This window comes from Taudactylus pleione, unplaced genomic scaffold, assembly GCF_031769625.1.
Source record: "Taudactylus pleione unplaced genomic scaffold, aTauple2 ptg001062l, whole genome shotgun sequence".
NCBI classification, from domain to species: domain Eukaryota; kingdom Metazoa; phylum Chordata; class Amphibia; order Anura; family Myobatrachidae; genus Taudactylus; species Taudactylus pleione.
The window spans coordinates 7475-27500 of NW_028285463.1; the positions used below are offsets into that span (position 1 = coordinate 7475).

The following is a 20026-nucleotide window of genomic DNA, read 5'->3' on the forward strand; positions in this document are numbered from 1 at the left end:
AGGACAGCGTTACATGATTGGTGTGACCCTGTGATACAATGTGGCAGTATATAGAGGTTAGAGGACAGTGTTATATTATTGGTGTGACCCTGTGATGCAATGTGGCAGTATATATAGAGGATAGAGGACAGTGTTATATTATTGGTGTGACCCTGTGATACAATGTGGCAGTATATAGAGGTTAGAGGACAGTGTTATATTATTGGTGTGACCCTGTGATACAATGTGGCAGTATATAGAGGTTAGAGGACAGTGTTATATTATTGGTGTGACCCTGTGATACAATGTGGCAGTTACATACAATCAGAGTCTTCACCAGCTGATGAAACACGTTCTCACCTGCACAGATTGGACAGCTGCTGCAGTCCCTGGCAGTCTCTGGGGGGCGCTCTGTCAGGCAGGGACTGTTACGCTCTCTCCTGTTTGTTGGGTGTCTCTGCAGCTTAGATGTTTGTGTTCTGCCTCTGACAATGGGGACAGAACGTACAATAGTCATGAACTGACTTCAGTCTTCAGTCACCTGCCCTCAGTTACTCTCCTTTAGGAGTCAGCTGTGATGACAGAGCCCTAATTATTTTATTTTGGGTGCATCAGAGCCTGAATATTAGAATGTGATCGCCCCACTGTAATAATTTCATTAGTAGGAAATGGGAGTATCCCGGGGAATCGGGAAATCACTGAGATGTGACGATATAGACTGGGAAACACAGGAAAGTGATGAGGATGATGGTGCAGGTCAGCCCTGAGCTGCTTCATGGTTTAATCAAACTAAACAAAGATCCTAAGGAACCTGATTACAAACTGATCCAGACTGACTGCGGCAGAAGACAGACGGCAGATCCCGCGGGACCACCGCCTCTCTGTGCATTATTACACGTGGGATGGGGGGGTCAGATTCCTACAACCACCTTATGGACACACACATTGCTGCAATAATCCACAGAGGGCTACAAGCAGGGTCCCATACAGCCACAATAATCAGCCCCATCAGCGGCTTACCTTCCACGCGCATCCACCATTTTCAGCCTGCGCCTGCCACTAGGATTCGCCGGTTCCTTCTGTAAGGGGCTGTGCCGAGTAACGGAGGTCTCAGGACAAGAACCTGCGTAATACAGTCAGAACGAGGAGCTGTTACCAGTATATCTGACGTAGGGCCTGATTCAGGAAGGATCGCAACAGCGTTTACGCACGCAATCGACCGATTGTTGATTTGTGCGCATGTATCGCCGTGCGGGAACCAGCCACTGCGAGCGGGACTGCGATCAGAGTGGCTACGCAGACCCATTGCAGAGTGATTGACAGGAAGTACCATTTGGGGGGTGGTGACTGTGGGGGTTGATGGCGACACGCAGGCGTGCCAGTGCGTTTGAATGCCGTTGCAGGGGCGTGCATAAATTATCCACTGTGATGCCATCAGTGATCGCAAATACGCGCTATAGCGTGTATTTTACCCAGGAATAGAAGGCGGGGACTCATAAACAAAAGCCCACTGGGTCCCGCAGGACGTGCTGCGAGCCTGTGACCAGTCAGTACTGCAGCGCTGTCCTATGCTGCCTGTGACTGTCAATAACTCATCCTCCAACGGCAGAGGAAGGGGAGGAGTGTGCCAGTGTGATCTCCCGCCCTCCCCTCACCCTCTGCTCCAGATAGGATCCAGATCGATTCGTCCAGGACTTCAGCCTGCTGTGTGTGGCCGGGGACTGTCACCGCCAGGCGGGGGATGAGGCAGTTACATTACTGGGGAAAGCCACAGTGCGCCGTTGTTAATCTAAAGGAGCCAGGGCGTTTTTTTTTTTATTGTTGCGGCCTCTTGGACGCTCGCATAGCTGTGGGTTACCACCCACAGCTTATGCAAGCGGCAATGATGATGGTCAAGACCATTGCGACCGTCGGGCTTGCGACAAGACCCTTGTGGCAGGGTCTCGTTGCCGCAAGCCCAAGAGTGCTTTCGGCTCTATCAGAGCCAAAAGCACTCCCACTGACATCACTTGTGATCACTTGTGATGTCAGTGATGTCAGTGGGGCCGGCCCCAGACGGTAGGCGTTCCCATAGGGTCCACAGGGAGACCTTGGGGTGTAGGTTGGATCTGGATCCCGGGCACCACGCAGTTAAAAGCTTTTGCCCCCAGGATGCACTGGTCCATCCTCCCTATACCCCGCCCCCCAGCCAGAGGCACCTGTTATAGTTGGTGCCCAGCCGGAGTCGGGTCACTATTAACGTAGGGGGGCTTGGGGGCAGTTTAGCAGCCCCAAAGCTAATTTTATTTTTATGATTTGGATAGTTTTTCTTCCATCAGAGCGCGCAGCAGCAGACTGTCCATAGGACGCCAGTGCCAATCTGGGGATCTCGGCGGGACTCCGGGGGTCTGTGTTAGCCGGGCTCCGCGGGACATCCTGGACTGCGGCCGGGCGTACGGTGACGGTCACTTGCAGTGACCCGCATAGTAGCAGTCCTACCTCCGGTCTCTGGGGACAGACCAGAGGTGCTGACTGTGGAAGCAGGCACACAATACCCTGCGCTCCACTAGACTTTTATTTGGTGAGGGAGCCAGGTGAGGGTGAGGGAGCCAGGGTCCCAGGGCTTAATCGTCAGCCGGCGAGACAGCCTTCCTGGTTTTAGAGGCTCCTCCCTCAGCTCAGCGCACCTTTCCACTGCGGTCTGGCTTTGCTGAGCTGTTTCCTCCTGTGGCCACGCCCCGTCTGAGTTCTCCGGCAGACATTTTCTTGGATGGTGCACTCGCAGATCTCTCAGGCCAGCGCATGGTACAGTCCCCCTGCATACCTCTCCCTTGGGTTGGTGTATGCAGCAATATAGCCTTCCCAGACACTGAATCTAGGCAGTTGATTGTAGTGCCACTTTCTGCATTTCTCCGTGCGTCCTGTCGAAGCTGGATAATTGGCTGAGACCAGATCAATTTAAAATTAAATCGCAGCGATGCCATCTTGCGACTGGCCGCAAGACTCCATTTTGGAAATGAGATCGCAAGACGCCATTTTGCGAATGGCCGCCTAAGCGCCATTTTAGATAAACTTACCCTTTAGTATATGTGGCGATATTACTATTAGCAACATGCGATTGCATCTTTCACCATTTCTCATACACACATTAATACGCACAATTGCGCTGTTAACTAGTCACATATTAGCAAATGCATAGGACTTTGTATGAAACCGCTGTATTATTAGCTTTATGCGCACGCATCTGCCCCAAGTTAGCTAGCCCTTATATCAAACCCCGAATACTCATACATTACATATTCACACATAAGGTTTAGTAAGTTTTAAAGTAAATGATTTAAGTTGGTTCAGTTAGTTTAAATGCTGTGAAATAAAGATATTTGATAACTTAGGTTCTGTACATGATAAGAAAGCAGAGTTTGGGTTCGTACTGATGCGTACTCTTTCAACAGAATTCCGGTACTATCGGTGTGGAGATCGCACCATGCATTCGCAACTTATGGACCGCAGAGACTACAAGCAACAAAATGTATATTTTATGAACAACTGTTAGGATGCAGCAATGGGGGTGGGAAGGGAAGACCCCCAGCTGTTAGAGGCAGGGAGAGTCTATTTGAACAAGCCTGTTAAATGCTCTGTAACAGATGCTTCTCCCCTGGGAACCAATGACATCAGCAACAAACTCCTCTATTGTCCGTTCTATTCTGGGGGGGTATAAAATGTGTGCTCAAACGCTGGGTTCTTGTCTTCTTGCTGAATATTGAATGACGAGGGGTCTCTTGCTGATACCTATCACCGGGTCCGGAAGCGCTGCGTATGTATACTGTACTTGGGTCTGCATATTTCCTTTGCGTCTAATTGTGTATGGATCAATAGCGTGTAACTGACTGTACTTTTACTTGAATAATACTTTGTGCTTTGGAACCACCTGTTCTAAGTCTGGAGTCTCTATTTACTGTATTACTGCGTACGCAAATTAGCTTCATTCTTAGAGGTTTATAGGTAGGATTTTAGAAGGTATAGGCAGGGGTATATAGAGGTTCTGATCCAGTTTCGTTAGTCCGATTGCAGTCCGGGCCTCCAGCGTCGCTGCTAGCTAAGCTCCGCTGTGACCCGCCGAAATCACCAGAGACGTTACTGGTGTAGGAGGTAGAAGGAGTCGCACTGCTAACCAAGTAAAATAGTAAACTAAAAACAAATCATAAAATTAACTCTTGGCACTGCCAGAGCTGTCCCCTGTTCAAAAGGTGCTGAGCACCAAACAAAAAACTGAATGCCTGTTGCTGGGGGCGGGGTATATATGGAGGAGGACCAGGGCATTCTGGGAGCTAAAGCTTTGACTGTTTGGTGGCTGGATCTCTTCAACCACATACCCCAAGGTAGTTCCTGTGGATGCTATGGAACCTGAAGAAGAAAGTGTGATTTCACTGTACGTTTCAGGAAACCAGAGAGTAGCTCTGACGGGAGAGTATTATTAGGGTGTAAATAACCCTGCCTGGCATGGACTGGTCGCTACTTATCCATCCGTATAATAAACACAGTGATATCAGTTAATAAATGGTTACAAACATCCAATCCTGAACCTCAACCATCAATATTATAACAAACTACGTAACGTTTTCCCAGCCTGTAATGAAATGAGGAATGAGGCAGCTCTACTCACCGGAGGACACCGGGCTCTCGCTATCTGCGGGGTGGAAGGGAATGGGAGGGCTCAGCGGCGCTGTGATTGGATGGCTGCGTTTGCGTGACTTAGCCGCAGAGAGGACCATGCGAGCAGTGCGGCTCATCCGGCCAATTCTGGAAGGTGACGGGGACACCGTCTGCTGCAGCTTCTCCAGGAACTTCTCCTCTGCGTGACTCCTACAGAAATACATGGAGAAGATATGGCGGAAACAGCGAGATTCAGGATGAATGATAAGGAAACACTCACATTCAGTGACAGCCAGGTATATTATCATTACTGGCAGCCTCTATATAACATCCATCCTATAGTGTCACTATCACCTCAGACTGTGTGACAGGGGTCACTATACCGCTACCCTCACTGACAGCCAGGTGTATTATCATTACTGGCACCCTCTATATAACATCCATCCTATAGTGTCACTATCACCTCAGACTGTGTGACAGGGGTCACTATACCGCTACCCTCACTGACAGCCAGGTGTATTATCATTACTGGCACCCTCTATATAACATCCATCCTATAGTGTCACTATCACCTCAGACTGTGTGACAGGGGTCACTATACCGCTACCCTCACTGACAGCCAGGTATATTATCATTACTGGCACCCTCTATATAACATCCATCCTATAGTGTCACTATCACCTCAGACTGTGTGACAGGGGTCACTATACCGCTACCCTCACTGACAGCCAGGTATATTATCATTACTGGCACCCTCTATATAACATCCATCCTATAGTGTCACTATCACTTCAGACTGTGTGACAGGGGTCACTATACCGCTACCCTCACTGACAGCCAGGTATATTATCATTACTGGCACCCTCTATATAACATCCATCCTATAGTGTCACTATCACCTCAGACTGTGTGACAGGGGTCACTATACCGCTACCCTCACTGACAGCCAGGTATATTATCATTACTGGCACCCTCTATATAACATCCATACTATTGTGTCACTATCACCTCAGACTGTGTGACAGGGGTCACTATACCGCTACCCTCACTGACAGCCAGGTATATTATCATTACTGGCACCCTCTATATAACATCCATCCTATAGTGTTACTATCACCTCAGACTGTGTGACAGGGGTCACTATACCGCTACCGTCACTGACAGCCAGGTGTATTATCATTACTGGCAGCCTCTATATAACATCCATCCTATAGTGTCACTATCACCTCAGACTGTGTGACAGGGGTCACTATACCGCTACCGTCACTGACAGCCAGGTGTATTATCATTACTGGCAGCCTCTATATAACATCCATCCTATAGTGTCACTATCACCTCAGACTGTGCGACAGGGGTCACTATACCGCTACCCTCACTGACAGCCAGGTATATTATCATTACTGGCACCCTCTATATAACATCCATCCTATAGTGTCACTATCACTTCAGACTGTGTGACAGGGGTCACTATACCGCTACCCTCACTGACAGCCAGGTGTATTATCATTACTGGCACCCTCTATATAACATCCATCCTATAGTGTCACTATCACCTCAGACTGTATGACAGGGGTCACTATACCGCTACCCTCACTGACAGCCAGGTGTATTATCATTACTGGCACCCTCTATATAACATCCATCCTATAGTGTCACTATCACCTCAGACTGTGTGACAGGGGTCACTATACCGCTACCGTCACTGACAGCCAGGTATATTATCATTACTGGCACCCTCTATATAACATCCATCCTATAGTGTCACTATCACCTCAGACTGTATGACAGGGGTCACTATACCACTACCCTCACTGACAGCCAGGTATATTATCATTACTGGCACCCTCTATATAACATCCATCCTATAGTGTCACTATCACCTCAGACTGTATGACAGGGGTCACTATACCACTACCCTCACTGACAGCCAGGTATATTATCATTACTGGCACCCTCTATATAACATCCATCCTATAGTGTCACTATCACCTCAGACTGTGTGACAGGGGTCACTATACCACTACCCTCACTGACAGCCAGGTATATTATCATTACTGGCACCCTCTATATAACATCCATCCTATAGTGTCACTATCACCTCAGACTGTGTGACAGGGGTCACTATACCGCTACCCTCACTGACAGCCAGGTATATTATCATTACTGGCACCCTCTATATAACATCCATCCTATAGTGTCACTATCACCTCAGACTGTGTGACAGGGGTCACTATACCGCTACCGTCACTGACAGCCAGGTATATTATCATTACTGGCACCCTCTATATAACATCCATCCTATAGTGTCACTATCACCTCAGACTGTGTGACAGGGGTCACTATACCGCTACCGTCACTGACAGCCAGGTATATTATCATTACTGGCACCCTCTATATAACATCCATCCTATAGTGTCACTATCACCTCAGACTGTATGACAGGGGTCACTATACCGCTACCCTCACTGATAGCCAGGTATATTATCATTACTGGCACCCTCTATATAACATCCATCCTATAGTGTCACTATCACCTCTATTTCTGGGTTTGATTTCCTGAGCTAAATTCAGCAGAAATATTGCTCAAAAAAGCTAATTAGATGACAATATTACATCACAAAGCGCAAATATATCAGGATTGCGGAATAAGGAGTTTGCTAATGGCACCAGGCAGCTCTGAGCTGGGGATCTGGTAATGGTAACGTACAGCCAGATTGCCTTTGACAGAAGATGAGCACACATAGGACCTTATTCAGAGGCGGTCGCAAGAAGCGACCGCTTGCTCTGAATGAGGGCGGCCGCTTCCTTTTTGAAGTGCGGCCTCCTGGTCGCTAGCTAAGCTGTGGGTTACCACCCACAGCCTTAGCGACCGACCAGGTCAAGACCATCGCGACCATCGGGGCTTGCGACAAGAGCCTAATGTTGGGTCTCGGCAACCGCAAGCCCCAGGGAGCTTCCTGCTCTGATCGAGCAGGAAGCTCCCCACTGACATCACTGCTGATGTCAGTGCGGCCACCCACAAAACGGCAGGCGTTCCATTAGGAAAGCCTCCGTTTGTGTAGCCACCCCCCACCCCGCCCCGCCTACAAAACGGGGCGAGCTGTCGATCACCATCGACAGCCGCCCGTTTTGTAGAGAGCTCCGGAGCGAGAGATTTTCTCTCTAGCTCCGGGGATTGCGCACGAACAGTGCGGCCGCTGCGCGTGCGCAGGGCCTTAACATCGACCCGGTTGCGAGCGCTCAGCACTTGCGACCGGGTCTGAATGAGACCCACAGAGTGCTAAATGGTGACCAAAATCTTAGTAGGTAAATCTCCTCAGTCAGCTAAGCAGCTCTCCCTACATACAGCCGGTGGGGCTGACCCAGAGGTGCAGGGAAGCTTTCTGCTGCTATGTACATATATTGGAAGTGACGTATTGCTGCCATCTGCCAGCTCGGAGAAAGTACCATAAGGAAAGCGTTATTTTACTATTGTAATTTCACTCCATATATTCCTTGTTTGTCAATTAAGGGTAAAGCGACGTGTTTTTTCCATTACACATTTGTGATATGGGTATATTCGCCCATATGCAGGGTATCGCGCATATACGCGTCAGCAAGGATCCCAGCCATGCACTTACTGAGGCAGCTGCCATTATGATCAGCGGCATCGGTACCAGCCCTATACCTGGAGCAAGATATCCATCCGCACCGCCGTATAACTGATGGCAGCTTTACATCTTGCTGAAATCCTATTACATAACCCCCAATATTGCTAATAATGTCTCTGGAAACGCCAGCTAAAGAGTTCTGGATTAGAACATCACATTACTTCCAATAATAAATATCTATATGTATACAAGATCAGAAACATAAGTATCTTCTGTACAGATGTGTCCTCATATACCGTGGCATCAGTCGTGCCAAACAGCCCCTATTGGTGCACCAGGTCCCGGGCGACTCGGGTGCACGTGTTTTTTGCTCCTAATGTGCACCTTATTCGCATAAATAAAACTGGAAGCGACAAAAGTACATTTCTAGGTTACACAGATCAATTTGATGTGCAACTTCAGTACATATGTGTGTGAGTCAGTCTAGAGATGGCCATCGCCCATCAATAGCTAACAAATATCGATGGTTTACTACCGAATTCCGATAATGTTGCCATCGATGGCAGCAAGCCAATGATTTCCCGCCATCAATGGCAAAGTGGAACCCAATGTCTTTCTTTTTTTTCTGCTCCCGACATGGAGCTTAGCCCTGCCCCCTGGCGGCCTGCTCAGACCCGCCCCCCATTTTAGATTGATCAGTGGCTTGCCGTGCACCTGGCAGCGGTGGCCATCGAGCGGTGCAAACCATAGATGGTTAGTGTTCACTCTAGCTCCAGTGGCAGGCAGGGTGCCGGAGCTAGAGAGGGCACCCAAAAAGGGGGCGTAATCATTGAAAAGGGAGCGTGTCTATAAGACGCATCCCCTTTTCATCACTCTTGGGGGCGTGCCCGGCAAATACGGACATGACGGGTAGCCCCTAAGCGCTGCTGACAGGTAGAATAGATGCCGGGCGCATGCGCCCAGCGTCTATTCACCGGCGGTGACCGGGTCATCACACACACGCGGGACACTGCGACCTGCGGATGAAGACGGCACCCGCAGGCTGTCTTAGCGGGGCGTTGCGTGGTGAGGGCAGGGCGCTTTTTGCCCTCCAGAAGGAGGGCAGGGCGCAGCGCCCTGCTAAAACAGCCTAGCGGGAACGCTAGATGGTTATTGTCAATGGCGCCATCGATGGAAAACCACCGATGGCCATCCCTAATTCATTCTGAATCTGTATACAAAGTGCTACAATGCAGCGGACGCGGATCTTTCTCACGCCAAGTTCCGTCGTACTTCACCTGTGTCTTAGTACATGTTTAAAACTAATTCCTGTGCGGTTAAAGTCACAGCCCGGCGACTGTAGTGCACCGTGAGCGCTGTTTCGCTGCACCTGTGATGCAAAGTGCTATTTAAAAAAAACCAATAAAACACGGTATGCTGCTCCTCTATTATCGGTGCAGTCACGCCAGACATCTCGCGCCGTACAGTGCATTTAGGCGAGGTATGAGGACATGTTATGTGACACCTGGACCATTAGCCGAGCGTCAGTATATTCCCAGTATACAAATGCATAGTAACAAAGCTCATTACCAGGTGTCAGTCTCCCCGTCACCGCTTGTAGCCTTCTCTCTGGAGTTAGGAGCGGACACCTGTGAGTAATATGATAAAGACGTCTCAGTATGGATGTCGGGGCAATACGTAGAAGGAAGAGTCCCCAGTCGGGGTATGAGATGCAGGAGCTACTGGCGTCCTCACCGGGTTCTCAGCTTCCAGGGGGGATCGGATGCGGATGAAAGACAGGCCAAACTGTTCCTGCTTGTTGAAGGGCTGACTGCAGGTAATACGGACCCGATCCCACTTCTCACTGGCTGCTTCCGCTAGGAAATCCCCTGTAGAAAATGACATGTTGGTTCTATCCCAAAGCAGGAAAGACAAAACCAGTAAAGACCAGTAACAAGACCAGTAACTATCACTACTACAACAAGATCTGTAAATAACATATTTAGAATAAATCTCTATATACTGTAGGTAACGGATTCCAGCTGTTACTATTTCCAGGAACATTAGACAGACCCGTTTCCAGGTGACTGAGACCCGCCTTTACCTTCTTTGAACATCCTGACGGCCCTGCAGTACTTCCCTAGTCTGGAGTCTGCGGGAGACATTAGGGTGGTGGTGGGGAGCAGGGTGACAAAGGGTTTATCCAGGGGCCAGCTGGACCGTCCAACATCAATCTGCAGGAAGGCAGAACCACTGTTCCCTGCAATAGAGGAGTCATTATACAATCAGCCTACACTGCAGTGACAATGTACAAATGCCATTTGTTTTTGCCAGTCAGAGAAAACGCCATCGCTTTGCATGTAGCACATAAATACTGGGGAGCTTAACTTCAATAATACTGTGATTCACATATGTCACATATGTTAATCCACCCCGACCCCTCGCAGAGCAGAATGGGTTTACCAAGATGCTGATTTGCATGTCTTACCTGATTTAGCCGGAACTGTACATGCAGATGTTTTGCAACCTCACCCCTAGGTGGTTGGCCCAGCGCACAATGGTTGTCATGTCTGCTCTCTCCCGCAAACTACAAGTGCGTCTATTAAATGTAAGAAATGCCCTCACTCCAGGGGCAAATGCAGAAGTTCTAGAGGGGGCCCCGAATGCTTCATTTGGGAGAAAAGCAAAGTTAATATTAGTGCCCACTTATCTGGCCAGTAGTAGTTCTAAGGAGAGTGCACACTCACCACACCGTGACTCCAGTCACAAGCATGAGGAAATGTGTGCGACACACGTCTGTTATGCAGCCCTCCCCTAGCTGCAGCCTGTGTAATCTGCCACTGGCAGCAGAGATGGGGGCGCACGGTCAGATCATGGAATAAAATCTTAGTGGCCCTACAGTGTACCAGCTGATCGTGAGACTCGAACGCTGGGATATGGGTATCAGGACACGCCATCCTCATGCCTAAACCTGAGAGATGATGTCTTCAGGTGACAAAAGACTATTCCAACAAGAGGCCACGCTTCACCTCACTATGAGGAGAGATGCGCTGCACTTGCTATTTTCCCTCCACCTCTCCATAGCAGCCCTTCTCTAGGTTACCAGCTCGTCTACCAGCAGGAACAGGACAGGCTAAGTGCGCAGTGCAACCTAGAACGGCCAATTACAGGCTTGCGCTGCCTACCGGGCATTCCGATTGGCTGCACCATGAGAAAGTAGGCGGTGCCAGTCACAGGGAGATGCTAGCTGATTCCGTTTCAGAATGCGCTGGAGCACACAGAGGGCTGTACAATGGGAAAGCCCCTCCTTAAGTATACTCCACCTGCTCCTCCCTTTGGCCAGTGCAAAGCTCTCTGGGCAGAGGAGGGTCAGCACAGCATAATATAATCCCACCTCCCTGGCCGTCAGCGAAATCTCCGGACATCCGAAGAGCACGTCTATGTTTGACCCCGACCAGGGAAGACTCTAAACTTTCAAACTGTACAAACACATAAAAAATGCGTAAAATACCTATATCTATGTAAGCCACGTGACAGGCCCATTCCAGCTGCAGCTCCACCTTCAGCTGCCGACTGCGGTCCCGGGGACAGCTGAGCCACGCCTGGATGGCGTCCTCACTCAGGAGATTCTCCACCGGGTGCTTCGGATCCTGAGAGAGACACATCAGCCGAGTCAGCATGGGAGGATAAGCAGGAACGCCATAGGTTTCACTCAGCTACATATAACGGAACAAAGCGCAGTGCGCGCTCATGTGTGGGAGCAGTTGCTGAACCAGGAACACACCTAGATGTAAACCCCGTGTAGTTCATTTCTACATCCTGTACCCCGACATGAACTCATGAGTGTGCCATATTCTGCACATTCAGCGAGGGAGAATAAGAGCCGTATACAGCAAATGCTGCTCTGCCACATTAACCAAACACACTGACACAATGTCACAGAAACAGGTGTATGGTCACACAAAATGGCGCCTTGACAGACAAGTCACACAAAATGGCGCCTTGACAGACAAGTCACCCATGAGCAAACCAACGTACTGTGCAAATGAGAGTAAAACTGGGTACACACTGGACGATATATCGTCTGTTCTATCAAACGGCCGATAATTCGCTTGCATATCGGCAGGTGTGTACAGACAATATGTCTGTGAACGACGTCGTTCACAGACATATAGTATCGGCCCTGCAGCACAGACGATGCCCGATATATCTGCAGATATATCGCCACATCTTTTTGTGTGTCCAGGCGATCCGCCGACTGCCCGTACACATGCTGCAGGGACCGCCAGTGATTGACGACCAGTTGTGATGTCAGCACATCGAGCGGCCGATCGGTAACTATGTATAGCTCACCTGATTGGCCGTTCTGTTGGTGTGACGGCGGGTTGGCAAATAGATCAGGCGTGACACACCTGTATTAGAGCCCCCTGTTGCCGCCCACAAAAGGTCCCTGCTTGTCAATCACTTTGCGAATGAATCTGCACTGCCAGCAACAATAATAATGAAACCTGACACATGAGATCACCGATAATCGGTCAGCTACATAAACATCAGCGCTGCGTCCGTCCCAGAATCAGGCCCAAAGATGTAAATCTGCACTCAAACCAAAGTAACCAATCAGCAATTTGCTTTATCAGTCCCTGCACATGACACAATGACAGCAAACGTTTGATTGGTTACTTTAGCTGTAGAAAGCTGAGGGACCCAGCACAGGCTCTGGCTTACAGTGTCGCCATTTCCATGTTATAGGGCGATATACAGAGCTCAATCGTTATGCTGCCGGCTTCAGTCACATCCAGGGTTGCGTTATAAAGAGGAGCGAGACAGAAAAGCGGGACTGCAATATATTATCACTCAGGTACCTGTGAGCTGAAGGACACAACGTGCTGTATTCTGACAGGAGCCATCGGTAACAATTTATTATCTGGAATCTGCAATGAAAAAGCTGAAGTTACCTCTCCGTAAGCTCACAAACAGTACAAACAGAAACTGGCGTCGTATCATCTGCGGTGCCCGTAAAAAGAGAAAGCAACGTAATTATAGAACGCAAATTATGTAAAAACCATGGAAAAAAATGTCTTTGTCACTGGGGGCAGACTGAGACTGTATCCAGTTGGCGACTGTCTTCCAGTACTGAGACTTAGACCGCGACATGCATAGCGAATGTGCAAGAGTCACACATCATGATACGGGCCAGGTGATTCGTGCAATGGGTGAGACTGTCATAGAAACATGGATTTTGACAGCAGATAAGAATCACTTGGCCCATCTAGTCTGCCCCTTTTCATTTATACTTTTGGCAACTTCAACCCCATTTGCTCCTTACGTCTCTCTTAAGGATATTTTTATGCCTATCCCAAGCGTGTTTAAATTGTTCCACCGTTTTAGCCCCAGTGTCAGTGCATGTCCTCGTGTCCATGTACTTCTCTTCCTCTGAGCCTCCCACCCCCCAGTCTCAGAGCATGTCCTCGTGTCCTTGTACATCTCTTCCTCTGAGCCTCCCTCCCTCCAGTGTCAGTGCATCAGTGCATGTCCTCGTGTCCTTGTACATCTCTTCCTCTGAGCCTCCCTCCCTCCAGTGTCAGTGCATGTCCTCGTGTTCTTGTACTTCTCTTCCTCTGAGCCTCCCTCCCCCCAGTGTCAGTGCATGTCCTCGTGTCCTTGTACATCTCTTAGTCTGAGCCTCCCTCCCCCCAGTGTCAGTGCATGTCCTCGTGTTCTTGTACTTCTCTTCCTCTGAGCCTCCCTCCCCCCAGTGTCAGTGCATGTCCTCGTGTTCTTGTACATCTCTTCCTCTGAGCCTCCCTCCCCCCCAGTGTCAGTGCATGTCCTCGTGTCCATGTACTTCTCTTCCTCTGAGCCTCCCACCCCCCAGTCTCAGTGCATGTCCTCGTGTCCTTGTACATCTCTTCCTCTGAGCCTCCCTCCCTCCAGTGTCAGTGCATGTCCTCGTGTCCTTGTACATCTCTTCCTCTGAGCCTCCCTCCCCCCAGTCTCAGTGCATGTCCTCGTGTCCTTGTACATCTCTTAGTCTGAGCCTCCCTCCCCCCAGTGTCAGTGCATGTCCTCGTGTTCTTGTACTTCTCTTCCTCTGAGCCTCCCTCCCCCCAGTGTCAGTGCATGTCCTCGTGTTCTTGTACATCTCTTCCTCTGAGCCTCCCTCCCTCCAGTCTCAGTGCATGTCCTCGTGTTCTTGTACTTCTCTTCCTCTGAGCCTCCCTCCCCCCAGTGTCAGTGCATGTCCTCGTGTTCTTGTACATCTCTTCCTCTGAGCCTCCCTCCCTCCAGTGTCAGTGCATGCCCTCGTGTTCTTGTACTTCTCTTCCTCTGAGCCTCCCTCCCCCCAGTGTCAGTGCATGTCCTCGTGTTCTAATACTTCTCTTCCTCTGAGCCTCCCTCCCCCCAGTGTCAGTGCATGTCCTCGTGTTCTTGTACATCTCTTCCTCTGAGCCTCCCTCCCCCCCAGTGTCAGTGCATGTCCTCGTGTTCTTGTACTTCTCTTCCTCTGAGCCTCCCTCCCTCCAGTGTCAGTGAATGTCCTCGGGTTCTTGTACATCTCTTCCTCTGAGCCTCCCTCCCCCCCAGTGTCAGTGCATGTCCTCGTGTTCTTGTACATCTCTTCCTCTGAGCCTACCTCCCCCCAGTGTCAGTGCATGTCCTCGTGTCCTTGTACATCTCTTCCTGAGCCTCCCTCCCCCCAGTGTCAGTGCATGTCCTCGTGTCCTTGTATATCTCTTCCTCTGAGCCTCCCTCCAGTGTCATGTCCTCGTGTTCTTGTCATCTCTTCCTCTGAGCCTCCCTCCCCCCAGTGTCAGTGCATGTCCTCGTGTTCTTGTACATCTCTTCCTCTGAGCCTCCCTCCCCCCAGTGTCAGTGCATGTCCTCGTAAATCTCTTCCTCTGAGCCTCCCTCCCGCCAGTGTCAGTGCATGTCCTCGTGTTCTTGTACATCTCTTCCTCTGAGCCTCCCTCCCTCCCTCCAGTCTCAGTGCATGTCCTCGTACATCTCTTCCTCTGAGCCTCCCTCCCGCCAGTGTCAGTGCATGTCCTCGTGTTCTTGTACATCTCTTCCTCTGAGCCTCCCTCCCCCCAGTGTCAGATCATATCCTCATGTTCTTGTACATCTCTTCCTTTGAGGAATGTCTTCTTCCTTTACCTTGTTAAAACCCATGATATATTTGAAAGTTTCTATCATGTCCCCCCTATCCCTTCTCTGCTCCAAACTATACATATTAAGATCTTTTAGTCTTTCCTGGTACGTGTTGTGGTGTAGACCTTGCACCATTTTAGTTGCCCTTCTTTGTACAGTCTCTAATGTATTAATATCCTTCTGGAGATATGGCCTCCAGAACTGAACACAGTATTGGAGATGAGGACGTACCAATGACCTATACAGTGGTATTATCACTTCTTTCTTTCTGCATCTGACTTGCCTTCCTCATTGCTTTGGTGCATTGCTTGCCTGCCTTCAAGTCATTTGTAATGGTGACTCCTAAATCCCTTTCCTCCTCTGTATTTTCCATTATAGAGTCCTTGATACTATATTTAGCCTTTAGGTTATTGGGACCCAAGTGCATGATTTTGCATTTTTTTACATTAAACTGTAGTTGCCATGTTCTTGCCCATTCCTCTAGTCTAGCCAGATCCTCAGTCATTTGTCTTACCCTTCCTGGTGTGTCTACCCTGTTGCATACTTTTGTGTCATCTGCAAAAAGGCATACTTTCCCCTTAATATTATTTGCAATATCACCAACATAGATATAAAAAAGCACCTGCCCAAGTACTGATCCCTGAGGTACTCCACTGGTAACATTTCCTTCCCGTGAATACACTCCATTTACTACAACTCTGTTTCCTATCCTGCAACCATGATCTTATCCATTCTACAGTCATAGAATCCAATCCCAAGCTTTCCAGTTTGTTTATCAGTCAGCGATGCGGGACGATGTCAAAAGCCTCACTAAAGTCTAGATAAGCTACATCTACAGCCCCCCCTTGATCTATTACTTTTGTCACCCAGTCAAAAAAGTCAATAAGATTTGTTTGGCAGGATCTTCCCTGAGTAAATCCATGCTGTATGGGATCCTGTATATTGTTGGATTTGAGATATTCCACCACTCTTTCTTTTATTAGTGATTCCATTATTTTTCCCACTACTGATGTAAGGCTCACTGGTCTGTAGTCACTGGTCTGTAGTTACTGGTCTGTAGTTGTCACAGCCAGGGTATTTCAGCATGGCGCTAGGCGAGTGTTACCTGTGAGGTCATTGTGGCGCGGGCTGTCTGGTGGCGGAGCTGGTGTCTGGCGGGGGGCTTTGGCTGCGCGCGTTGTTGTGCGGGCCTGTTGTCACTCTGCGCTGGTAAGGCCTGGCGGCGTCTCCATTCCGTTTGGCATGGGCACCGCCATCTTGCCTTCTGGCCATGTGATGCGGCTGGCCAATCCTGGTGAGTCACATGTTCCCTCCGGCCAGTAACAGCACGGCATGGGGTATTTAGGAAGGGTCAGTGCCTTCCTTCTTTGCCAGTGCAACGTGTATCTCAGCCTAGCTGAGAGGGAGTTCTCTGTGCTTTCCTGTTCCTGTGAATTCGCTGTCTGCCAGTCTGCCTGTCAGCTCCTAGCTCCCACTGGACTACCCCGCTTCCTCCATCACCCTTGCCCATACCTGAGTGCCTGAGCCTGCTGACATCCTGCGCTTCAGTTCACTACCTGTATACCTGGCTTGTTTATTTTCAGCTCACTACAAACCTGGCTTGATTATTTTCAGTTTCACTACCTGCACACCTGGACAGCTCTAATTGTATCTACTTGGACATTAACCCTTTTACTCCCACCACAGAACTCTTGTGCACATTATATATTCCTGGACTTTTATTTACTGCCATTATCTGTCTACTCAAGCATTTATTAAAAATTCTAGTTTTATTTTTAAATCTGCTTCTGTGATCACTCCTGATACCACCCCGGGTCCACAAACAACCCAGAACATCACAGTAGTTACTTGCTGCTTCTTCTTTGCTGCCACTTTTGTACAGTGGTATTACATTTGCTCTTTTCCAGTCCTCTGGAATCACTCCTCATACTAGTGACTGGTTGAATAATTCCTATAATGGTGTTACCAGCACCCCTTTAATCTCTTTTAGTATCCTTGGATGTATCCCATCCGGTCCCATTGATTTATCCACTATCAGTTTAGAGAGTTGTTAGGACCCTCTCCTCTGTAAATGAAATTTCATGTACCTCATTTTTAGGAATGCCTCTGCAACTTAACTGTGCCCCCTTTCCCTCTTTTTCTGTAGTGAATACTGAATAAAAATAATTGAGATGATCTGCTATTTCTTTGTCTCCCTCGATCATGTACTCACTCTGTCTTAAGTCTTATTATTCCTCCATTTGACTTCCTCCTTTCACTTATATACTTGTCCCTTATCTTATAATATTCAAACTATAATGACCCCAAATATTAAAAACTTTATCACACTAGCCTATGCCCTCTGTCAAATAGCCATCTTGTGGCCCTAAATACAATTTTCCAGCCTGTGCCCCATTACACCATTTGCCAGCCTGAGCCCAGAAGTCATGATCAACCCTCCTCCAGAATAAAGATTAAAGCCACCTAAGGAGTCAGGATCGCGCATCTCTCAGAGAAAGGAGGACAGCCCACCAGGAGTCAGGATTGCCCCTCATTCAGAGTAAGGAGGGCAGCCCCCCAGGAGTCAGGATCAACCTCTCCCAGAGTAAGGAGGACAGCCCCCCAGGAGTCGGGATCCCCCTCCCCCAGAGTAAGGAGGACAGCTCCCAGGAGTCAGGATCGCCTCTCCCCCAGAGTAAAGAAAACAGCCCCCCAGGAGTCAAGATCGCCCCTCCGCAGCATAAAGAGGACAGCCCCCCCCCAGGAGTCGAGATCCCTCTCACCCAGAGTAAGGAGGACAGCCCCCAGAAGTCAGGATCCCCTCCCCCAGAGTAAGGAGGATAGCCCCCCTAGGAGTCAGGATCCCTCTCCCCCAGAGTAAGGAGGATAGCCCCCCTAGGAGTCAGGATCCCTCTCCCCCAGAGTAAGGAGGACAGTCCCAAGGAGTCTGGATCCCCCTCCCTCCGGGTAAGGAGGTCGGCCCCCCCAGGTGTCAGGATCCTCCCCCAGAATAAGGAGGACAGACCCCCAGGAGTCAGGATCCTCCTCCCCCAGAGTAAGGACAGCCCCCCAGGATTCAGGATCCTCCTCCCCCCAGAGTAAGGAGGACAGACCCCCAAGAGTCAGGATCCCCCACAGTAGGGAAAACAGCACCCCAGGAGTCAGAAACAGTCAGGAAGCTGTACCCTCCCTACTCTCCCCCAGAGTAAGGAGGACAACCCCCAAGAGTCAGGATCCCCCTTCCCACAGAGTAAGGAAGACAGCCCCCCATGAGTCAGGATCCCCCCTCACCCAAAGTAAGGAGGTCTGCCCCCAGGAGTCAGGATCCTCCTCGTCCAGAGTAAGGAGGACAGCCCCCAGGAGTCAGGAACACCTTTCACCCAGAGGAAGGACGGCAGCGCTCCAGGAGTCAGGATCCCACTTCCCCAGAGTAAGGAGGACAGCCCCCAGGAGTCAGGATCCCCCCCCATGGTAACGAAAACAGCCCCCAGGAGCCAGATTCCCACTCAGAGTAAGGACAGCCCCCAGGATCTGTAAGGCGGACAGCCCCCAGGAGTCAGGATCCCCCTCCTTCATAGTGAGGACAGGCCCCAGGAGTCAGGATCCCGTAAGCAGGACAGTCCCCAGGAGTCATGATCCCGTAAGGAGGACAGCCCCGTCCCCAGGAGTCAGGATCGCCCCGCCCCCAAGGTAAGGAGGACAGCCCCCAGAAGTCAGGATTACCCCGCCCCCAAGGTAAGGACATCCCCCAGGAGTCAGGATCACCCCACCCCCAAGGTAAGGAGGACAGCCCCCAGGAGTCAGGATCACCCCGCCCCCAAGGTAAGGAGGACAGCCCCCAGGAGTCAGGCTCACCCCGCCCCCAAGGTAAGGAGGACAGCCCCCAGGAGTCAGGATCACCCCGCCCCCAAGGTAAGGAGGACATCCCCCAGGAGTCAGGATCACCCCGCCCCCAAGAGTCAGGATCACCCCGCCCCCAAAGTAAGGACAGCCCCCAGGAGTCAGGCTCACCCGCCCCCAAGGTAAGGAGGACAGCCCCATGGAGTACCCCTCCCCAAGAGTAAGGGACAGCCCCCCAGGAGTCAGGATCCCCCTCCTTCATAGTAAGGACAGCCCCCCAGGAGTCAGGATCCCCCTCCTTCATAGTAAGGACAGCCCCCCAGGAGTCAGGATCCCCCTCCTTCATAGTAAGGACAGCCCCCCAGGAGTCAGGATCCCCCTCCTTCATAGTAAGGGACAGCCCCCCAGGAGTCAGGATCCCGTGAGGACAGCCCCCTGCAGTCAGGATCCACTAGAGTAAGACACAGCGCTCCATGTGTCAATGTACAGCTCTCTGACATGTATGAAATACACAGACTACATACATGTTACATGATCCTCAGACGTGTCCGCTGGGATCCGGGGTGATTGGCGCCGTCAGTGGGTGACTGGGTCATGTGACATGTAAGTGGCCGCTGTTCCCGCGCTGCCACAGGCCCGCCCCCTGACGTCAGACCACGATGGGGCGGGCTCTTCTTTGGGAACAGCACGTGACACTATGGGCGGCGCATTACACGGCGTCTGTCTGCTCCCCCCGCTCAGGGTGTACAAACATGGCGGCCTCCCGGCCTCACCGGGGTCCAACGTCTTCACAGACTGAATGACGCTGCGCCCTCTGATTGGCGGGGGCGGCCGCCGGAAGACGCGCTGTGATTGGTCCGTCTCTCCCGGAACTCGCT

At 50.3% G+C, this 20026-nt stretch overlaps 2 protein-coding genes across 3 annotated transcripts in view; one reads left to right on the forward strand and one right to left on the reverse strand.

Moving 5' to 3' along the window:
- Positions 1-301: 301 nt before the first annotated feature.
- LOC148453900 (short transient receptor potential channel 2-like) lies at positions 302-19884 on the reverse strand (the record flags this gene model as incomplete). The annotated part of the gene is made up of 9 exons (XM_088461546.1): positions 19673-19884; positions 13043-13111; positions 11692-11830; positions 10285-10440; positions 9936-10069; positions 9771-9829; positions 4622-4821; positions 1000-1102; positions 302-464 (listed from the first exon to the last, which is right to left on the reverse strand). Coding segments are annotated over exons 2-9 (999 nt in total), but the record flags the coding sequence as incomplete, so codon positions are not given.
- RNF121 (ring finger protein 121) overlaps positions 19879-20026 on the forward strand; it is a 27435-nt gene continuing 27287 nt past the window's right edge. Inside the window, exon 1 of one of the 2 annotated variants that reach the window (XM_088461545.1) lies at positions 19879-20026. This exon is cut by the window's right edge and continues 76 nt beyond it. The gene's annotated coding sequence lies outside the window, so the exon portion shown is untranslated. The other variant, XM_088461544.1, reaches the window with a different exon arrangement.